This window comes from Trachinotus anak, unplaced genomic scaffold (assembly GCF_046630095.1).
Source record: "Trachinotus anak isolate AG129_WGS33_773 ecotype Australia unplaced genomic scaffold, CSIRO_AGI_Tana_v1 ptg000032l, whole genome shotgun sequence".
Lineage (NCBI taxonomy): Eukaryota > Metazoa > Chordata > Actinopteri > Carangiformes > Carangidae > Trachinotus > Trachinotus anak.
The window spans coordinates 8,299,798-8,314,738 of NW_027273883.1; the positions used below are offsets into that span (position 1 = coordinate 8,299,798).

Genomic DNA, 14,941 nt, shown 5'->3' on the forward strand with positions numbered 1-14,941 from the left:
CAGCGGCTGAGCTGATTTGCTTACTGTGTTAGGACTTAATTACTTCTCTAACAAATTACTAATGGATCCAAGAGAGGGGGACTCCATCAGTTTATGACAGCTCTGATTGCACCTCCTCTCCATCCAAGCTAAACAGTTGTGCCTGACAAATGCAATAACACATCCAGAAAATTCTGTTTTCGCGTGAGACCTTTTTGTGAAGCTTCAGGAAAAGGGGGAAAAAATTTGCAGCCAAATCAACACAAAGCGTGAGATCTGCAGACCACTAAATCACTAATGTTATACAAGGTCTGCCCCCTGTGTTTTATATAGCCAGTCTGCCAGCCAACTCCCACAGATGTATCCACAGTTGCACTCTCTTTTTTTTTTTTTTTGCAGTGTTTACCCACATTAACTGGTTCACCGGGGTCATGGTACCATCACCCATGAATTACTTCACAGAGGAATGGCCGTTCTCATGCATTTTGGCAGTAATATGCATATTGTTTTCATACAAATGTATTTAGCAGCACAATGGAGGAAAAACAGGACTAAAAATCTAACGTCTAATGTCGACTATTTCACAATCCACAAAGCGTCTGTGAATCATCACTCGTCAGGTGACACCTCACATGTCATCCTTGCCTTTCTTGTGTGACCTACCTTTGCTCCTCACATTTGGCAGACAGCATAGAAGTTTTTATATAATATTTCACTGTTGATTTTCCAGGATGTAGGTGTCAGACAGAGTAAATTTGCTTCTCATTTCTCAAATTGTACTGTCGCAGCGTGTTTAATGAAGAGCCCCTACTCCCCACTGAGCAATTACAAGCCAAGCCAGCCTCCTTCCCTCTAGACATGACCACAGATCCATATGGGACAATGTCAGATCATTTTCAGTTTCTCCAGACCTAAAGGAATTCTCAAAGAGGAGAGGATGTTGCTGGAATATGCAAGCCTCCTTCATGTTTACTCACAAATATCCAGGCATATCATCTGTTACATGTTGCAACATCTGTAGAGATGCCAAGACTGTGCAAATATTCTTACGCAATGTTGCTGCTGTGCCCGAAATCCCCTGTGCGTGCCACCGTCCAATAAAGGCTTTAAGTACTGCTCGTTGGCAGTTCTCTTAGTCTTTGCAAATAAGTGTAAGTTTACAACTTTGGTTAAAATTGGTTCACTATGCAAAACAGGCATTGGCATTTGGTGACATTTAGAAAAAAGAAATTTGCTAATGACTCTTAATTAACAATAATTCCTTTCAGTTCAAGAGAAGGAATCCTATAATTTGAATAAACAACAGCTCCACTTGTGTTTCTCCGTTTTGTAAAGTTTATCATTCCACAGCACTGCTGGTAAATTCATCATTTCTTTGCCTCGCTACCTGGGACAAAATGTTTAATAACCGGGATCACTGTTATGTTTTGTAGCAGTTTACATCAAATAAACCCTGGTGCACCTGGCCAGATTTGGCATTTATTGGCGCTGTCTGCAAGTGAGGCCAAGAGCGACTAATAAGCTGTTATGAAAGCCGATAATGGCCATTGACTGGTGAGAATGACTGTTAACCTGCTGGAGAGCAAGCGGCTGTGTGGGTGATAAGAACCCAAGCAAACATGTCATGGCCATGTAAACCTCACGCTTCAACGGGCCTCGGAACAAATAGCTCTTTCTCGCTCTGATCCTGGTCCAGCTTTGCAGTGCATTATGCCCGCCCTTCATCTGCTTGGCTCGTAGACTGGGGTTTATTGTTTACATGCTGAGAAGTCAAGAGATTCTGTATCCTTCTGTGAGCTCAGCCAAACAAAACCCAATCAACACGCTGTGGGTCACAAACACGCTGGCGGGAATGCAGCCTTTTAGCTGTTGAGTAATGGTTCCATCAGTCATCATATTAACTGGTGGAGGCATTTGGAAGCACATGGACTTCACTGCTTGTTTATCTGTAATCTGAGTGGTGTCATCTGATTATAACTATTTGAATTAGTAGTCCCCATTATCTGTCATTTCTTCATCGTTGTGCATCAGTTATCTGCACTTTGTGTATTTGTGTTTACCTCTCGTACAGGGCATCTTGTTCACGACGCACTTCCTTCTCTCTGTCTGCGGAGCACAGGTCTGCAAGGGCACAGAGGGCGGGGAGGTGTCCGGGCTGTGGACCTGTGGAAGGGGTGAACGAACCCGAGACTGCGAGCCTTTTTTAAATCCACACGTTTTGTTCTTCTTCATACAAGGACCCCACTGGCTCCACTCACCCAGTTCACACTCTGAAGCACGCTGACCTGGGGGAAAAACATGGCACAAAGACTAAGGTGGTGAGTGAACCATTCACAGCTCTCAGTTGTTTTGGAGCTTTCCTGCCTGCTTTTTACAGCTCAGTAGTTTTAGCACAGGATAATGACTTTAGGTAATTTCCAAATCTGAAAGCAATCTTTTTCTTTCTTTGTTTGACAGATGTTTGGACAGATTGAAAAGGTTGCTATGAACCTGAAAATGTATGAAAGCATACAGCTATTAAGTATCCTGTGCTTCAACACAATAGCTTGTTTTTAAGGTTACGTTTATATTCTCTGTGGACAAGCAGGGTCAAGTTAACAGCATGTGATCCAAAGGGTCAGTCCAGAGCTCCAGCTTTGCAGCACTGAGCCAAGATGCCTGGAGAGCTCAGAGTTTCACTGGTAATGGCATCATTTCTAACTCATGACAGAATCATTTTCAACAGAAATAAAACCACAGAAAGGAAAGCCCAAGAGATTCTGTTATGTTTCTCAAGTGTTCACTTCCCTTTTTCCAGGCCAAACAACTGAACATAGCTGGTTTCTTAGGTGAAGTATAGTGTGTATATACTACAGCTGGTAGCATTCAAAGATGCCATGTTTATATTTTGAAGCCCGTAAACAATGGGAGGTTAAAGGTCACTCACCGACACACTCCATGGTCTCGTTGGAGGTGCGCTGGCCTGGAGGGCAGGTTACATAACATCGCCCGCTGTGTGAATACAAGCCCTCCTTACATTTTGTGCAAAAATTGCGATTGAAACATGCTTCACAGTTGTCTATTTTACATTCTGAAAGACACAGGGGAGACAAAAACAGAGGATCAAATGAAAGGATTCAAAAGTCATGTAGATTCTGGTGAGGTCTTATTTCGTGCCATTGTTTACAAATTTTTCCACCTTGTTCAGGAAAAGGTGTTGATACCCAGAAATCCCTGTTCTTTTAATGAAGAATTCATTGCACCTTGGCTCAAAAAAAAGGAAGTCGTTCTCCAGAGAGAGGACAAAAATAACTTGAATTTTATTTCCCTCTGAGAGATTAATTGGTGGTTAAACAACACGGGGTCTATTTAAGGGGAGTAACGCTCTTCTCTTAAAAACACATGCACCACAGGCCTTGTTTTTTTGGAGAGCGGGTGTGAATGAGTACAGCCAGGAGCGCAACGCTTCACTGGGTTTCTCAAGAGTGGGCTTCTCCACGCCTCAGGCTCATTAAACTCTCTCACTCTCCAGTCAAACAAAGGACTTCTTGAAATTTGGATAATTACTTACACAGAAGGATAAAAAACAGACATGTTAAAAGACTCCCAAAAGCTTTGGTCTCATCATGAAAGGCACTTCCTTATTCGTGTCATTCATTCCATCCTGAAGTAACCTTCCTCAAATGAAAACAGTGGAGAAAGATGGAAATCTGTAAATTTCCATGTGCCAGTGTTTTTGTATGGGAAACTTATTCAGATCGAGACGCATCGCGTTCATGAGCACTGAAGTCAAGAATGTCTACTCTGCAGCTGGTCTGATGCCAAGGTCAGAAATGATCTAACACTGAATCCCTCATTGGGATCTTTAAGTCCTTCCCTCCTGCTCCCAATTACTATTTTTAAGCCCCTGACAGCTAAATTTGACAGTACTGACGTTTGTAGCCCTATAATGTAAGACAAATGTTGCTAACAAGACATTCTGGGATGACATGTATAAAGTCAGATGATTGGATAATAACCCAGGTTAGCCACTGAGGGCCTCTGAAAGGAATTTGCTGCGGAAATTCAGTCCTTTCTGCAAAAGCCGGGACAGTGAAATAATGCTGCATTGAAATAACAAAAACACATGTGGCTGATTTATTGTAGATGATCCAGTATTTTGATAGAATTGCAAATATCTCATAAATAATTCTAATTGTGTCATTTGCACTGATGCAACAAACTTCACAGGGAAAATAAAATACGCTGTCAGTTTAGAATAAGATACAGATTCTGTTGTTGACCTCTGAATACAAGGGCTGTAAAACACAGGGAACTCAGACATCATTATAATATAGCAAAAAAAAAAAAAAAAAAAAAACATTTCCTGAGTTGTATATACTTTGGGGTTGAGTAAATAACACAATTTATCACATCTGACAGACATTAAGAAATGTAGGAATCTGCAGTCAGGAAAAGTAATTTTTAAATTAATTATTAAAGAAAAGGAAAGAGTAACCTGCATTTATCTTGCCGTAGCAGAAAATCACTACAGGCTGGTGGCCACTGTAGCTGCCCAGCAAATATCTACATCTACTGTACGACTGTCTTGAAGCAATGAATGTATGTCATTAAACATCAGGTAATAATGACGGTGGAGGCAGTCAGCATTTAACTGTGCAAAGACTGACGAGAAATCATTTCATACCCACACACATTCACATATACAGACTGTATAAGATGAAGTAAGGGCGTTTCAGAATAAAAAAAAAAAATGTGTAAAAGCGAAAGCATAACAAACATGGATTGTGGCCTGGCATGAACCCTGCACATGAGGGCCAAATAAAAAACACAGACATCTTCTCAAAAACAGACAAACAACAATGCATTAGAAATGTTTTTGTTGGGATTTTGTTGCAATCCTGTTTTCTGCCCACACGTAAGGGGAAACAGACAACAGACTGAGGGGCTGGCATTCTGCCCAGCTAAAAGTACAGGACCCTGCTAAGTGAGTTTGGTAAGTACCATGAGTGCAGCCACCCTTTCACCCACCTTCCAAATGAGCCAAAACTGCCCTTTAACCATAAATAAGACCAGATCACTTAAAAATCCTCTGGACTTTCCTTCTGTTCAGCAACTATTTCGCTGAATTTGCTGCTGCTATTTGTGTGCTCTTTTCCACAGGGACACAACAACGGAACGACAGAAGGATTTCATCAAGTGGTCACTCATTTACTTATTAGTGGCCAGTTGCCTCCTGTTAGTGAGCGTTCAGTGATAAGAGGCTAGTGTGCTTATTCACTCACAAACATGAAAAATAGTATGAGATTAATTTAAAAAAAAAAAAAAAGAAAAAAAGATGAGACAGCAGGGTATGGCAGATAGGTTCATTCATAATTCAGTACTGATTAAGGTGGGATCCATATTTTCTGGATTAATTTAGATTTTTGTTAAACACACAAACTAACAGGGCATCCCTGTTCTCCTCTAATTACCCTCATGTTGTACATAAACAGGAGATGACAAGCCAAAGATAAACAGGTCATTTACGCTTTTGCCGGTTTGATTTGACATCAACCGTGTAGATTTTTACGGCGTGAGAGTGAGCTGTTGCCAACCACTTAGCTCCAGCCCTCATGTATTTGGAAGATTCCACTTGTGTATTTACAAAATTCACCGCACCCACTCACACATCCTGTTGATGTACCCCCGACACTCGCAGTGTCCCACGGTGAAGAGTTTACAACACAAAGCAAAACTCACGGGTGCATCTGTTGTTGCCTTCCGGGTTCCTCATCCCAAAGTATCCCATGGGGCAGGAGGCGAGGCACACGCCTATCTGACGGATGTCATTGCGCTCCAGGAAGATGAAGAGCTTGGGCTTGCATTTAATGCAGCCATTATACTCCGAGCATCGGTCACAGCCTTTGGGGCAAGATGGTGGCCCCTCAGTACTAACTGTGGAAACATAAAGTAAACAGAAAGAAGTGAGTAAGCAACACAACAGCAAAGTGTAGCATTACAAAGAACAAACTTGTTTCCAGCCAGGAAATAAAATGCGCATTTGTAAATATTCTGCCTGTGAGAACAACATCAGGCAACTGTAATATTATACTGGCATGTCCATTGATCCAGCCATAAACCTGCCAGCACTTTATCACTCCAACAAGCAGGGCTTAATGCTTGCAGCTTAATCTAACCGGGGGCTAGGCCAAACATCTTTGTTTGAACAGTTACTCACTGTTTACTTCAAACTGCTTGCCGGAGATCCTTAGCAGATTTTCATTTGGAGAAACCCGGGTAATTGGGGCTGACAGTCAACCAAGAGCCAGTCAAAATCAGGCAACTCACATCACACAGGGCCTCAACTGGGATCAGTCAGAAATGATCTTGGCATTAGAAAACGGCAGTAGTGACAGACATGACCAAGAGACGTGCGAAGCCAGTGTTTTTCTACGGCGGTACCAACCAGCAAGTATCCCCTGGTCTGTAAGAGAAAATGCACTGCAGATGCATTTACACTTCACCTCCTTGTAATCCCAGGCTCAGACATTAATCCTTCATCCTCCAAAAAGGTAAAGCTGTGGTGCACACAACCGGTAATCTGAATCATTTCAAGGAAAAGTGTGTCAAAGTGCACATCTTTTTTCTGGGAGTCATTCAGAGACAAAAACACAGTCGTTGGATTTGATTTACAGTACGAGACTGTAAATCATCGGCTCTAAATATACATACTCTCACACAGCCATCCATCTGCCGCGCTGCCTCCCAGAGATAAGTTGGATGGTAAAAATGTTAAAAAGGTTCTCCCATGAACGAATTGCAGCTTGCCTGGATCGCGGCAACCTCAAATGCAATCATTACAGCCAGGTCTTATTGCTCACTATCACTAATAATGATTAAGGTAATAACGGCCCCAGGAAGTAAAGAGTGTATGAGTGTGAGAATGTGGTGCTGTAAACTGTTTGTGACACATGGTGGATTGAAAAAGAGACAGTTGGTGTTGCCTGGAGCATGAGGAGGAATATGTGCTACTCTCCTCTGTGATGGTTTCAGTTTGATCCCTGCATGACACTGAATTCATTCAGAGCGGGAACACAGAAAGCCCACAAGGGAAAAAAACAAGTACCACTGTCGTCAGCTATTTGGCTGCCAAGGGGAATGGTTGAAGAAAACACACAGTCTGATGATATTAAAGATGCAAAAGCTGTGAAACAGACGTGTAAACTGCAAATCTCTTCCATATCTGGAGGGGGAGAACCAGACGCTTTAGAAGGTGCTCATGTATATGGAGAGTGACCCAAATCCTTCTGTCCTCATAAGAAACAAACTGAAACAACATTGAAAGTTGTTATACCCATATATGTGAGTATATATACTGTAAAAAAAAGATTCTATATCTCTGACACAAACAGCAGTTCTTCCTTTCCAGTATGTGTGATTTTAATAACACCACATCTGGTTCTGTGGCCAGTCATGGTATCATATGAATTCTGGTTCACAGAGGTTGGGGTGAGCTTGGCATTGGCTGAAGACTCCTTGTGTGTAAAGGAAGAATTATTTCAAAGCTGACAGTAAGACCGGCACTGAGGCTCTGAGGGCAGAGATATACTGCGGGTCGGCCCGAGCACCATCTTTGGTTGCGTGAGGTCAGAAAAATGCTTACAACAACAGCGGCAGCACGGTCCAATTGAGAGCTTAGAACTGTCAGGTACTCCTTCCATTATGTGCCCACAGAGCCAGACACAAAAAGACCAATGGCTTTGAGGGCGAATACATCAAAACCCCCTCTATAAACAATCCTAATACCCATAAAAGTTTTACATAAACCAAGAGAGGCATAATCTTAAAAAGAGGAAGAAAGATGAGCCATTCAGGAGAAACACTGAACCTAACATAACCCGCCCAGGAAAAACAAATAAGAATGATGAGAAAATAAACAAAATGTTATCTTTGCTTTGCTTGTTAAATGTTTATAAGACATCCTCCACCGTGACTGAGACCACAGTAACGAAAGGCAGCAGTGCTGAAGTGGAAGAAAAGAGAGATCAAAACAAACTGAGAGAGAGAGGACTCACCCCGTCTCTGCCTTCTCGCCTTGGAGAACTTGAGAGCATCGCTATGACCCATGGAGCTGAGGAAGACCATTGCCAGCGCCACCAGTCCCAGCTGCATAGTCCCTGTTGCCTTCCCGGCCACGCAGGGTCCCCCCCTGCAACCAGATGGATCAGGTGGGGGGGCCCCCTTCCTCTGTGGGACAGGTGGATCCCTCTGCTGCTGGGACAGATGATCCCTCCTCTCTACTGTGGCGCTGCTCTCTTTCTCTTTCTGTCTCTCCCTTTCCCCCCCCACCCCTCCTCTGTCTCTCTGTATCCTTCACTCTAGTGGCTGCTGCGTCCGCAAGTCTGTGTAGTGGAGGGTGATGCTGCGGTTGCAAGTCCAAACAAGCCTGAGGCACAACAAGCCATCACACTGGTGGCAGTACTGGCAAAGGGAGTAGACAGAGCAGGGCTGTAGGGGGGAGGGGTTGGGGGGGGGGGGGGGGGGGGGGGGGTTGAGGGGTTGTGCACTGGATGAAGAGGAGGAGAGAGTGGAGAGGAGAGTGTCGAACTTCTGGTGGTTCAACCCATGAAGCTTGGGGTGAGCTGGCAGGAAAGCAGGGAAGCCGCTGCCGGAGGAGTGTTTGCTGGCAGTAGGAGCTTGAGCTCTCAAGCGTGTGTCTTATTAAAGATGCTCTGAGGATGCACTAAAATAAGAGCTCGCAGGCTGAGGAAAGATGGATACCGGCTCTTGACTATTTGTGGCACATCTGCTTGCACCAGGACCTGCTGAGGAGGGCATAGAAGAAAGATGGGGAACAGGTTTAGGTACAGATAAACTAAGATTCAAGGAACAGTTTAACATTTTTGGAAATATGCTTATTCGCTGTCTTGCTGAGTTAGATGAGAAGTTCAGTACCTCTGCCATGGCCAAAACTTGGCTAACCTTCTGGCAGGCCCCAGTGCAAAAACTTGGAGTTGGACCCCTACTGACCCTCACTATACAGTAGCACTTACACTATATCCCCAGGTACCCATAAACCGAACAGTACTCTAGAGCTGAAATGATTAGTTGATCAATTGATTATTTGTTTGAGAGAATATTAAAAGGCAGCAATTTTGATAACTGATTCATTGTTAAAATCATTTTCAAGCAAAAATGCAAAAAAGTACGAGTGATACCATTTTCTCAAATATGAATAATGGGAATAATGATGGATATTTTTTAACTATTTCCTGACATTTTCTAAACAATTAACTGATTAGTAAAGAAAATAATTGTCAGAACTATTAATAATGAAAATAATTGGTGGTTGCCTTATTACAGTATTATTAGATACAATACTGTCAGTATAATATTACAGTTTCCTCGTCCAATGTTTTCTGTTTTAATGAATTTACACAGAAAAAAATTACAGCAGTTTGATAAAACACTACTTTAAAAATAAATATAAAATAAAAAAATGTATGTCTACATTTTGACATTTACCAGTCTGGGGCCATGGCATAAGGATGGTGAACCTATCACAATTGTCGTTCTACTTTCTATTAGAACAGATTTCTAACAAATTATTCAAATTACTGCATGAAGACAAAAAATAAGTTTTATGAGAAGGAGTTTTTGGGCAGCCTGCTTTGCCCATCACGCCTATGATAAATAGCCTGTTAGCTTAGCTTAGCAGAAAGAGTGGGGAAAAAAAGGGGTAAACGGCTAGCCTGGCTCTGTCCAGAGGTAAAACAATCTGCCAGCACTCAAAAGCTCAATTAACATGTAATTATAATATCTTGTTTGTTAAAAAAAACTGAGGTATTAAAATGACAAGTTGCAGAAGTCATCACACCCAACCAGGAAATAGTCCCGTGTATAACCCTTAATAAAATTGCAACTAGTAGTTTTTACCTTTTGGTTTTTGCATGAATTTCCCTTTACAAGTGTTGGTAGGAGAGTTTTGTTACTTTTAGAGAGCACCAGGGTGTTTCCCCCTTTTTTCAGTCTTTATTCAAAGCTAAGCTAACTGGCTGCTGGCTGCTGCTTGACTACACAGATACCAGAGTGGTATTGATCTGCTCATCTCATCACCATCTCTCAGCAAGAAAGCAAATAACTGTTTTTCCCCAAAGGTAGAATTTGTCCATTAATAAGTTTTTCAGGTAGTAATAGAAAATATGCTATCAATACATTTACATACTTGAACTAACCGCATTAAATTCTAATCCATTATAACGAGGCTATATTACTTGGTCTAAACTGCAGTCTTTCAAGTACAATAATAAGATACGAATCTGAAGAACTTAACTCAAGACTGGTTCATTCAAATAATCAGTCATGCAACAAGGAAACTAAAAACCACAAACACTTCTGGGTCATGGCGTTTCAAGCTGTATTTAGACTTGGCTGATGAATTGTCAATCCTTTGAAAATACATTGTTGTCAACTCTCTCTGGGAAATGCAACATGCACTCGGACTGAGGGCCTTTGTCATATTTGGTGCTGAGATCTTTTTTAGATAGTGTCATACGCTGCCTGTATTTACAGCTCTTGTGTGAAGAGGATACACAGAACATGTTAGGATCAGAGCAATGGGAGGTCCTCCCTCGCAGCTCAATAAAGAAAAATAGGACCATATTTGGCTGTTGAGTTGGTTGTGGCTCTGAATCACACGAAGGACAATGCCATTTGGTGCGTCTAAACATTCCAGCAGGCAACATTACATTCTTTGTTAAAGTATAAATCAAAAGGGACAAAACAAGATTAAAGTTACAGAATGCTTGGCGCCAGCAATGAAATACAATCTTTGAAATAATACAAATTACATCAATTTTTCTTTTTTTCCCCTTTACTTCTCCAAATGGATATAAAAAAAATTTCCTGGCACAATGATAACTTGACAGCTTCTCTAGAGAGAAGCAACCGTTAGACCCTATTTGAGGATGGAAATTGAGCTAATGAAGGTCCTTATGTACATAAATGTCCATTTCCTCTGAAACGAGATATTTAAAATGAGCTAAATGAAGGTTAGTAGAGGCATTGGAAAATGGGGGTATCTGTTGTAGTCTGGCATGAAATGAGTCGGGAAAATGACAAATGCACATACATTCACACAAACGTAGGATTTGTCCACCCTGAAGTCTCACGTTTAGAAAAAGGAAGCTTATTTTCCAATAACTGCAATTCTCTAACATTGCCTTACACCGAGATCTTAAAAGAGGAGAGGGGTCTTTGTAACCTCTCCTAATTGGGAAACACTTCAGATTCACTTCCCCGCCAGGATGTTTATTTACTTCTTAACCCCTAATGGCTCTCAATGTCACGGACACCTCTCAGCTCAAGTCGTATTTACGGGAAAGAGCCAAAAGAGTGGCGCAGCCAGTATTCAGCAGCACCTGTTTGTTACTTGAGAGAGTGATGAGTGGAGAATGGGACATGTTAAGTCTCTGGATCTGTCAGAACACAATCTTTCCAGCTCTGAGTAACTCAAGACGTGTGCCAGAGATTCTTTCATAACCCAGCACTCCCACGACTATGCAACCTGCCAAAAAGCCCACCTCAGCCCATCCATATCTGCTCTCACACACCGTGGAGATAAGAGTCAGGATTGGGCAGTTCACTTACTGAGAAAATCGTAGTTCGTCTATATCGCAAGGCTTTTTTTTTTTTTAAAACAACCCCCCCCCCCCAAAAAAACAAAAACATGCCACTTAACAAACACTCATCTCATCAGGCACCTGTGTGTTTTGAAAATTCTCTGTCTCTGCTCCCTCATCCATTTAACTGTGCCTTTCCTCACCATCAGCCACATTCACCTGAGCCCAATGAAACTAAGCCCTGCTCATCAAATAGTCAGGAGATTAAATTGCCTCCTTTGTAAGTCTTAAGTTTGATCTATCAATTATTCAAGCACTGAAAGGGAGCTCCCACAGTGGGAATTTATTGAACTCTAGAAGGTGCCAGAACTCTGAGCTCAGAGTTACAAACAACCTGTCGATGAACTTTCTGCCTGTGAGACCGACGTGTATATCTTTTGCCGAGACGCCTCAGTCACACACAAGCTTACTGAGAAGGTTATGGGAGGAAGGTAATAGTGACATTTGTTAGGTCTAACAAGTCTGAGGCACTGATGGCACAGAAAGGATTTTTTTTTTGTTGTTGTTTGTTTTTAACTAATGTTGTGACTTCATAAGAGAGTCTTTTTCCTCACATGGGAATAAAATACAAAATACATTCTTCATAATAAAATACTGGAGCCAGTATTTTCCTCTTCCGTGGCCCCACACTAACCTCAAAACCCTTGCTTTTAAAAATGAAATTATTTTAAGTGAACACCAAAAGTAGAATTAGCAGTAAATTCCGCCCTTTTAAATGAGCACATCTTGCTCCCGAAATTTGGCCGCTGGTGTGTGCAAAGAACAAAGCAATGGGAATTTGTGGGTGATTTCACCCAGTCATAGTGTGCATTCATGTTCAATTTACTTTGATATTGGTAAAACCCCTGATTTGTACATCCAAGCCATAAGCTCTTTTGGTGCTGGCCAATCTAGACCACAATGAAAAACAGAAAGAACAGAGACAAAGAACGTTAAGAGATGATGTAACAGAAAAAAAAGGAAACAGGGAAATGGGGTGCTGACTGAGGCTATCATAAGAAAAATACAGCCAGAGTCATCATCATCCTTATGCACGCACCCATGCTCTCGGCACCTATTAATCTAAATCTGCAGATGATAAGTAACCCGTCCACCTCTGCTAGCTCCCCTGAGTGTGGAGAAACACCTGGCTTCACCACCAGCACCCCCAGAAGCCTCAGTCATTTTAGTAATCACTTCCTCTGCTCTTAAAGAGTCAAGGGAGTGAGGTCAGATGTGCAGCAGTTGAAACATACTCAACACACAGAGCATAGAAGCAGCAGCACTGACCGCATCCTCCAGTCAAACCACCACCAGAATCTCCCTTTTTAAGTTGTCATGTAGCACTGAAGCCTGCACAGCTCCAGCAGTCTGAGGGTTGATCCTGTACAGCTCGGCTGAGCACAGATCAGCTTTGCCTCGAGGCTCGCACACCATAGTGGATAACAGCTGTTTGCACTGCGCTGCTCTTCAGGGAAAAGGAAAATCAAGTGCAGATCCCCACCTGTCCGCAGTCCAGCATCTCTGCTGTCACATCACTGCTCTGTTGTTTTTCTAAATCCCTCCCTGCACGCCCTTCACTTTGAAGCTGCAGAGGCTGCCATTTATGCAGCTCCATGACAAGGAGCGGGTGTAATGTGTGTGTGTTTATAGATAGCTGTTGTAGAATGTAATCCTAGTGAGTGAGAAAACAGTGTGTAAACTCTCCCCCAGTCTCAGTTCAGTTCAGCCTGTATAAAGAGCTGTCAAAATAAGATGTGCCAAAATGAATTCTCAGTGTTGTTACACACATTTTGTTGAAGTTTTGAAGATGTATTTCAGGACAAAGTTGCACTCATGATGCCTTAAAAAAATGGCGCATTGGAGTTTAAAATTCAAATTAAAGCTTTAAAGTTTAAATTAATTGCAAATAAAATAAATTAAAATTGTCAGAGACACACAAATATAATGATAATGATAATAATGATAATAATAATGATAATAATAATAAGACATATTACTATATTAAAATTAAGTTTATTCTGATTTATTTAAGGCAAAATAAAGTTAATTTGACATGATTGAATTTACAGATCCTTACAATAAAGTTTAACCTCAGTAGGATATTTATTCATAAGAATATTGCATCAGTTTATCCAAGATCATAGAATGTAAGAAAAGAAACAATCCACCCACCTGTACTTCGGTGTCCCCGAGAAATGCTGTTCATTGAGCAGTCGGGGCTCAATTTCCTTTTTTATAAGGGAAAATCCGTTACTTGTTTGGTCACAAAAAAACTCCTCCTACAGGATACCCCCATGCAACTTTTCTCTGCCATCATTTAAAAAGACATATGATTTCATCTCTTTCACATCTGTCACCACTTCGAGGCAACTCCCTACCAGACTGTGAAGAGGATGCACAAGACAGAAATATGCCAAAAAAAAAAAAAAGAAAAAAAAAGTCCACTAAAAGATTACATGCCTAAGAAGTATATTTATATATCCCGATGACATGAGTCAGTCTGACTTTTTCTCGTCTTCTTAAGTGAAGAAGCGTGTTTGCACTGAAGCTCCTGCGAGTTGCGCTTTTTAAATCCACTTTGGAGCGTCGAACTGCATCCAACTCCGGCAAGTAGAGTCACAAAGCCGTGATATTTGCATCCAAACCCCAGAACTGCCAGCGGGCATTACAGGCCCCACCCCTCAAATTCTCACTGAGAGATGAAAAACCTGCGCTGGACTTGTGTAAGTATTGCTGTTAAACAACTAATATCGTTTGCAAATTCACGTTTAATCCCTCATTTGATGGGATTTAATAAATATTGCTCTTCGTCCAGTGGGCCTTCATCCTGCAGAGGGAACTTTAATGTATAACGAACAGCACATAAAATAAAGCCCCTCCAAAAAGACACCTTAAAATGTTATTATTTCATGGCAGACTTTAAGACAGACAGCTTTCCCTAACTGACCTGCAGCACCTGTCAGTGACTCTGCGTAGGCAGGCAGAAGTTTCATACTCTTTTTAATACAATAACTTAAAAGCATCTGACACCACCAGAGTTGCATTTATTTCGATTAAATAACCTTTATTTAATAAGGCAAATCCTAGGGAGTTTAAAACTGTAGTTATTCACAGAAAGAGCATAGCATAGAAATGTCAATATAGTATAAACACAAATAATGTTATGAAGCAGAGATGAAAACAGACAGAAGATGATGTGATATGTATAAACTTGTAACAGTGATTTTGAATTGTTATATTATTATTAAGTAATAATACTTATATTTGGAAATGTTGTATTTACACTTTAACTTTTATATAACTGTAGGTTTCTGTCACCATAACTTTGATTGACACAT

At 41.4% G+C, this 14,941-nt stretch overlaps 1 protein-coding gene and 1 long non-coding RNA gene across 5 annotated transcripts in view; one reads left to right on the forward strand and one right to left on the reverse strand.

Moving 5' to 3' along the window:
* LOC139613371 (uncharacterized) overlaps positions 1-2,881 on the forward strand; it is a 20,003-nt gene extending 17,122 nt beyond the window's left edge. Inside the window, exons 3-4 of one of the 3 annotated variants that reach the window (XR_011686735.1) lie at positions 2,099-2,297; positions 2,567-2,881. This is a non-coding gene — a long non-coding RNA (uncharacterized lncRNA). Of the gene's footprint in view, positions 1-2,098; positions 2,298-2,436 lie in introns of all 3 variants that reach the window. The other 2 variants (XR_011686736.1, XR_011686734.1) reach the window with 2 other exon arrangements.
* Positions 1-14,467, reverse strand: part of rspo1 (R-spondin 1) — an 18,256-nt gene extending 3,789 nt beyond the window's left edge. Inside the window, exons 1-5 of one of the 2 annotated variants that reach the window (XM_071469961.1) lie at positions 13,776-14,467; positions 8,016-8,762; positions 5,701-5,895; positions 2,906-3,049; positions 2,040-2,264 (exon numbers count right to left, since the gene is read on the reverse strand). In XM_071469961.1, coding sequence (XP_071326062.1) covers positions 2,040-2,264; positions 2,906-3,049; positions 5,701-5,895; positions 8,016-8,112 — 661 coding nt within the window. In that variant the 5' untranslated portion in view covers positions 8,113-8,762; positions 13,776-14,467. Of the gene's footprint in view, positions 1-2,039; positions 2,265-2,905; positions 3,050-5,700; positions 5,896-8,015; positions 8,766-13,775 lie in introns of both variants that reach the window. The other variant, XM_071469959.1, reaches the window with a different exon arrangement.
* Positions 14,468-14,941: the final 474 nt, after the last annotated feature.